This window comes from Pinus tabuliformis, chromosome 1_2, assembly GCF_031772625.1.
Source record: "Pinus tabuliformis cultivar Carrire ecotype Pingquan chromosome 1_2, CPIR1, whole genome shotgun sequence".
NCBI classification, from domain to species: Eukaryota; Viridiplantae; Streptophyta; class Pinopsida; order Pinales; family Pinaceae; genus Pinus; species Pinus tabuliformis.
This window is the reverse complement of record NC_142298.1, coordinates 764588455-764595995: the sequence shown is the minus strand read 5'-3', so window position 1 is coordinate 764595995 and position 7541 is coordinate 764588455. Positions and strand designations below refer to the sequence as shown.

At 34.3% G+C, this 7541-nt stretch overlaps 1 protein-coding gene across 1 annotated transcript; it reads left to right on the top strand.

Annotated features, from left to right (window-relative positions):
* Positions 1–1980: 1980 nt before the first annotated feature.
* Positions 1981–3695, top strand: LOC149208064 (BIIDXI-like protein At5g11420). The gene is made up of 3 exons (XM_089393994.1): positions 1981–2290; positions 2378–2875; positions 2991–3695. The coding sequence occupies exons 1-3, from the start codon at positions 2188–2190 to the stop codon at positions 3593–3595; spliced, it is 1206 nt and encodes a 401-aa protein (XP_089250120.1). The 5' UTR covers positions 1981–2187; the 3' UTR covers positions 3596–3695.
* The last annotated feature ends 3846 nt before the right edge of the window (positions 3696–7541 follow it).

The following is a 7541-nucleotide window of genomic DNA, read 5'->3' as shown; positions in this document are numbered from 1 at the left end:
GAATGCAACAATGGATTCATTCTCTTCCATTATAATGGGGAGAATCTCACCACGATCTATATTTTTCGTTTCATACAAATTCTTGAGTGTCACCCAAATCTCATTAACAGTTTTGCAATCTTAGATATGAGGGATTATGTTGTCTTTTACCGACATCTTCAACAACACCTTCATTTTATTTTCCCTCTTTTCCCAATCTTGAATTGATGTGGTCATGGCACCACCAGCTACAATCGACTTTGCTTCATCTCCATTTGCAATTGTCCACGCACTAGAACCCTCGAGCAATGTCTGCAACTTGAACTTCCAGTTGGCGTAATTTGACCCATTGAACTTATTGCTCTCATTAAGGTATGTCTCTGCAATGTGATTATTCATTGTGACAAAACAATTTCAATAATTTCCTACTTTTAATTCACGAGCACCACCAGTAGCTTGTCTAATCAATAGATCCACGACTCCAATAATAGATCCACTAATCCAATCTACAGATCCAGTAATCCAACAACTGATCTACGGATCCAACACCAGATCCTCCAACAATCGATCTACGGATCTAACACCAGATCCTCCAACAATCGATCTACGGATCCACCTCCATATCCTCCAACAATCGATCTACAGATCTACCACCAAATCCTCCAATAGTCGATCTACGGATCCACCTCCAACTCCGGGTGCTATGGATCCAACTCCAGATAGATGACCTTCAATATACCAAAAAACATTGGATTGGACCACAAACACAGGTACATCTGGTCTCGGGCCGCCTCTAACATGAAAAAAACACCAGTGCTAGTTCACCTTGCTGCAGGTCGCGCTCACTAAAATTTCTATAAGTTTTTGCTATCAGCGCGGGAGTAGCAATGACCATCAACGTTGATCAACACGTTTTACCTGTGTACTTCCAGTGTTGATCAGTACGACTTCTCTTTGTTGGGGGCACGTTGATTAGGTTTATTCAAAAAAATCAGCTCTCCGTCACCCAAAAAAAAATTGTACCAGCATACCTATCACATGCACTCTTCAATTTGAGCCTGTCCCTGAGCAATTCCTCTTGCGATCCTCTGTTGTCTCCAACAACAGCTTCACCTGCGCTCACTAGCAAAAGAGGCTTACTCGCTCTCCAATCTTAGCCACCAAGGCTCTCAGCCACAAAGGCTCAACTCACCATAGACCCAACTCACACAAAGCTCCTTCTATGTGCTCCGATACCATGATAAAAAAATGGAAAGCCAAATTAGAATGAAACTTGCAAACTGAAACTAGTAACTTACAGCTCAGCCACAAAGGCTCAACTCACCACAAACCCATCTCACATAGAGCTCCTTCTCTGTGCGCTGATACCATGATAAGAAAATGGAAAGTCAAATTAGAATGAAACTTGCAAACTAAAACTAGCAACTCACAACTGAGCTAAGCTACACCTCGAGACTACCCAAGCAATGCCGCTCTATTCCATTGATCATAAAATCAGAAATAAATAAGTTTACATTTAATCTAGCAGCTCACAGGTGAGCCAAGCTACACCTAGAGACTACCCAAGCAATGCCGCTCTATCCATTGATCATAAAATCAAAAATAAATAAATTTACATTTAATTTAGAGAAATCAAAATTATCCCCTAAAAAATAAAAACTAATTCTAAACTAAAACACACAACGGTGAAACAAACTTTATACACCATTAGACAACTCCTATATATATATATAATGGTATGTCCATCATGTAATAATTAAATTATTTCAACTTTCATGTTGTCCAGCTATTGGAAACGTACGTTCAGTTAAGTACAAAATCTTGTCGTTTTCCGCTTAGCGGTTTCGAAAGTGGGATCTCAGGTATCTAACGCCCATGTGTTCTGCCCAAGATTTTGCTGTTGGAAAGTATGGAGTCTCGCTGAAGGCAGCCTTTCATAAAGATGGAAGAAACGTAAGGATTGGGATTGTTTGTATTTTAACCAGCAAGGATTGGATTCATTCAATGTCAGGACAATCCGTTGAGGCACTGCTGTCCATGATCCATAATTCTTGGCGTCCCATCCTCGCCGCTCTTCTTCCCAGTCCCTTTTTCGTTTCATGGATCCGCACTCTATAAAAGCCCACGCCAGTCTTCTGTAGACAACACAGTTTCAGTAGGGAGTGATTTGTGAAGTTACTACGTGCTTGGCTGGGATTGTGGTTCAAGATGTCCAGAGGGAGAACATCTGCCATTTTTCTGGGCTCTATCTTTCATATCTTAACGGTGCTATGGCTCGTGGAACAGAGTGTAGCAATACCCATTAGAGATGGTAATCATGTTTCCCGCATGTTTCTGAGATTACTGATATTGAATTGAATTGATGGATGAACGGTTGTTATAATGTATATTTCCGCAGGTTTGCTGCCGAATGGGGATTTCGAATACGCCCCGAAGCCCTCCGCCATGAACGGTACGGTGGTCATGGGTTCGAAATCCATCCCCTTCTGGCACATCAGAGGATTCGTGGAATACATATCATCCGGGCAAAAGCAAGGCGATATGCTGCTAATAGTTCCAAATGGAGTTCACGCTGCCAGGCTCGGAAACGAGGCACAATTGACCCAAAGAATCGAGGTGAAGAAAGGATCCTACTACTCGCTCACCTTCAGCGTGGCTCGAACCTGCGCCCAATTGGAGACCTTGAATGTCTCTGTTCCCCCTGATGCCGGGGAGCTGCCAATGCAGACTCTTTATAGCAGCACAGGGTGGGATTCTTATGCATGGGCATTCTGGGCGGCCTCCAACATGGTGGATGTTATTGTTCACAATCCTGGCATGGATGACGATCCCGCCTGTGGTCCTCTCATCGACGACATTGCCATCAAGGAGCTCTTTCCCCCTCCTTACATTGGGGGTAATTAATTAATCAAATCAGTAGTACTACCATTGCTTACTGCGCAATAATAAACTCTTTCACAAAAGCATACTGTTTAATTGTTCAGTCATATTTTGTGTTAACTAATGTACAGGTAACCTGGTGAAGAATGGGGATTTTGAAGAGGGGCCTCTAATCTTTAGCAACTCATCTTCCGGAGTCCTCTTGCCTCCCAACACCGACGATGACAATTCTCCACTGCCGGGATGGATAATGGAGTCACTCAAGGCCGTCAAATATATCGACGCCCTCCACTATGCCGTTCCGCAGGGGAAGAGAGCGGTGGAGCTCCTAGCGGGCAAAGAGAGTGCTATTGTACAGTTGGTCACGACGGTGGCGGGGAAGGCGTACGCTCTGAGTTTCTTGGTGGGAGACGGGAACAACAAGTGCAATGGATCCATGATCGTCGAAGCGTTCGCGGAGCGAGAGACTGTGCAGGTTCCCTACGAATCGCAGGGCACCGGAGGGTTCAAGATGGGCAACCTCACTTTCACTGCGACTTCTGCGAGGACTCGCATTGCATTCTTCAGTAGTTATTATCACATGAGGAGTGATGACTTGAGCTCCTTGTGTGGTCCTGTGATAGACGATGTCAAGCTATTTTCTCTTCATGCTAATTCCGCAACATTCTCCTCCTGGAAAGATCTGTTTTGGCCCTATATTATACTTATGTTGCTTCTGGTTATCTCTTTGCTCTAAAGACACACTAAGAATTATAATCTTGAAGCATAAAATTGATTTCACTCATAGAATTATAAGAAGAGGAGGAGTCTTACCTCAAATCTTCTAATTGTTGTTTTATGCTTCTTATTCTTCTTCCACTCTTTGTATTTAAGACCTCTCATTTAAATCTTGAGGCATAAAGTTGATTTCACTCATAGAATTATAAGAAGAGGAAAACCCTTACTTCAAAGTTTCTAATTGTTGTTATATGCTTCTTATTCATCTTCCACTCTTTGCATTTAAGGCCTCGTGGCTATCAAAATTTTCTATGTTTTTATGGTAGTTGTCAAGGTTGTTTCTCAACTATCAAAATATCAAAAATTTTATGGTAGTTGTAAATGTTGTAGAAAATTGTGATTATATTTAATATGCAATTATAAAATGTCTTAAAATGCTCAAATATCTCTGTTGCATATTGTTAACGATTATGAAAAATGGACAAGAGTCTATGTACTGAAGCCAAAAAGAACCTAATATCCAAACAAAAGAATCCCATTGGCAAGAGGCAGGAAAAGCACAACCAATAATAGCTTTTCATTCACCTTTGCCTAATGTACAAAAATTCTGCTTTAAAAAAAAGAGTGCTTCATTATCCCATGTCCAATAAACGCTAGATCCTTGTGAGTATAAAATCCATGCAACAAAGCCATTGGCTCAAATCCCGCTTCTCTCTCCCCTTAGTTATTGTAGACAAGTTCATTTCCCAACGACAATAACTTGAAGGCCTTATCATGACATTGAAATTCACCAACAAACTTGTTACTTGAACTCTCAGTGAAAAAGAAGGCCTTATCATAACATCGAAATTCACCAACAAACCTGTTACTTGAACTCTCGGTAAAAAAAAAAAAACATATTATATAACAATGTGGTTGTTATCATCTCCCCACACCCAGAGAATGCAAAAATCATGCATGTCAAATACAAGAACAAATCCTTTTAAAACCCGTTTCCAAATCCAACTTACATAGCATAATGTCATCCCACCACCAATCCCACCACCAAACAAAAGAAAAGTAATAATGCCACTCCACCACCAAACAGAAAAAATATTATAGGTTCAAATTATATTCCAACCACCAACCATTTTGACCATTAATAAACTTGATTTTGAGTGCTATACTAAAAAATATTTTGAAAACCAAATTTTTCCCATCCATGAAAGAATAGCATCCACCGCTCAGTATTATCATCACTCATTACTCTAAAACTATTCCTAAACCACAACCCAACTTGACAACACCTTAAACATGCCCAAGCACAAACACTCTTTGCAATCCAAAACACAAGCTAAAAGCTAACTCTAAATCACTTTCACAATTATTCAAGCATCTCAACCTTAACTTCATCATCCACGAGAATGCACATGGTGGACATGTGTGTACCCTCCCTCCTCAAATATATTTGTTTAAAATCATTACGAGATTGGAAAATCATTAGCCTTTCACCAGAATGCACATGGTGGACATGTGTAGCCTCCCTCCCCGAATATATTTGCTTAAAACCATTACCAGTTTGGAAAATCATTAGCCTTACCTTGGAGAAAAGGAACGTTTTTCATAATTATTAGTTTTTTGTAAGATTTATTATAAAATATATAGATATATATATTATAAAAATTTGAAACAGCATTGGACAATGGTCACAGGCTTTAGTCTAATTGTTCATAGCTAATTTTAAATCCAAGAAAAAAGAATTTTAATTTTAATTTTCATGTATTTACTATTATAAAGCTTAATTGTTGTTCATAACTAATCTTAAATCCAACCAAAAAAAGATTTCATGTATTTATTACTATAAAACCTAATTGTTCCTAGCTAAGTGTTTATAGCAAATCTTAAACCTAAGAAAAAAAAAAAATCAATTTTCATGTATTTATTATTATATTTAGAAAATTTAAACAAATGAATTTCAATTTTTATATATTTAATATTATATTTTAGAAAACAAAAACAAAAAATTCAATTTTCATCTATTTAATATTATATTTTAGAGTTTTCTAAAGCATTTTGATTTTCCATGCTATTTGTTTTTCAACTATTTTAATAATAGTGATATTTTTATTTAAAATTATTTAAATTATATTTTTATTTTAATAATACTTATATGTTTACTTATGGTTATTTAAATCATTTCGATAATTATAATAATTTAAATTATATTTTATTTATAATATTATTTAATTATTTAATTAATATACCTCTTTAAAATTATATAATTATAAAAATCCACATATTTAAACATTTTAATGCATTAATATTTATATATCTCTCGTTATAACGGAAATCGATATATCAAATCATTTTACACTTTAATATTATCAAAATTCCTACATCAACTATACATTAACTATTTATATGGTGTATCGCTAACACACTGAATTGCTCTCTTATTGTATCATATTGTAACTATATGGCAGCAACTTACACTACTTTGTAGTTGAGAAAGTACTCTCTCATTAGAATGAGACCACCTTTTAACAAAGGTTAACCGATTACCCTAGGATATATACAATGACTAGGGTTTCCAGTAAAGGTTTTTAAATTTGAAGTTGGTATATATGCGAGAGAGAACATGAGTCATAATTTTGTAAAATCGTATTGATTTTGATAATATGGTATTTTTTTATAAATATATAAAAATTTAATAATAATAAATTATTATATATTAAATTTAAAATTAATATAATAAATAATATATTTTAGTTTACAAAATAGATGATAAATATGATAATTTATTATTTTAAAATTTAATTTATTTTTTTAATTCTTTATATTTAAATATAATAAATAAATAATTCTTTATATTTAAATATTTACACAATAGATTATAAATATGATAATTTATTATTTTAAAATTTAATTTTTTATTTATTTTTTTGACAATACACATTTGAAAACTTAGTTTACCCATAAAAATGGAAATTTATTAAAAAAAAATTAATTATAATTTTAAAAATGTAAATATGTAAAGCACATGTTTAGTGTAAGATGAGAAATATGGTTATACATGTTGATTATGAGTAAACTATTACTATAAACATTTTATGTTTTTTATTAATGATTTTGTGGAGTTGTTTTTCATAAACATTTGGTTGTAATTTTCAATTTAGCTTCTTATATTATGAATGTATTTGTAAAGATGATATGACAAAAAATTAGATATGTGTAATTTGAAGATGATATGAGTAAAAAGTAGTATATGTAATTTAAGTAAAGATTGATGTTTGATTTTTTAAATCGTATATTGAGTTGTATTACAATATTATTTAAGAAAAAGAAAATGGACTCTAAGTGTATGAGAAGGGAAGAAAGGAAAAGAAAAGGATTTTAAGTCTATGAGAATGGAAGAATGGGGCTCACATGTTAAAGGAAAATTAATATTACTTTGTTGTTGCTTACTTTTTTTATAACATCTTTTTTAATATTTATTAAATTGTTCAACAATATTGAGATATATAGATTTTTAATGAAGGAATATGATCTTTCGTTATCATGTAAATATAATCTATTATCTTGAGTGTACAATTTCTCGTTCTTTCATTTTTTTTCTTTGGGTTTTTCTTTTGCAACGATAAGGCAATACCTTATTGTTATGAAAGTTGAGTTGAATTAACATAAATGAAAATATTTAAAAAGATAAAGTTAATTATATTGTTAAAGATGTAAATATGTGTATCACAAATTATACATGTTTAGTGTGAGATGAGCACAAACATACCCCATTATGAGCAAACTATAAGCGTAAATGTTCTATATTTGTTTATTTCTTATTAATAGATTTGTAAAGTTGTTTTTCATAAATATTTTGTAATCCTCTTCAATTTAGCTCCTTAGATTATGAATGAATGTATTTGTACTAATGATATTGTTGGCTTTGGTACTATGTTTTAGTGTTGTTGGTTGGCATTGATGTCAACCTA

Bases quoted from the DNA above. Each gene is read 5' to 3' on its own strand.
- LOC149208064 (XM_089393994.1), top strand. From the start codon at position 2,188: ATGTCCAGAGGGAGAACATCTGCCATTTTTCTGGGCTCTATCTTTCAT. The intron at 2,291-2,377 runs GTAATCATGTTT...ATATTTCCGCAG, and splicing joins AGCAATACCCATTAGAGATG to GTTTGCTGCCGAATGGGGAT. The intron at 2,876-2,990 runs GTAATTAATTAA...ACTAATGTACAG, and splicing joins TCCCCCTCCTTACATTGGGG to GTAACCTGGTGAAGAATGGG.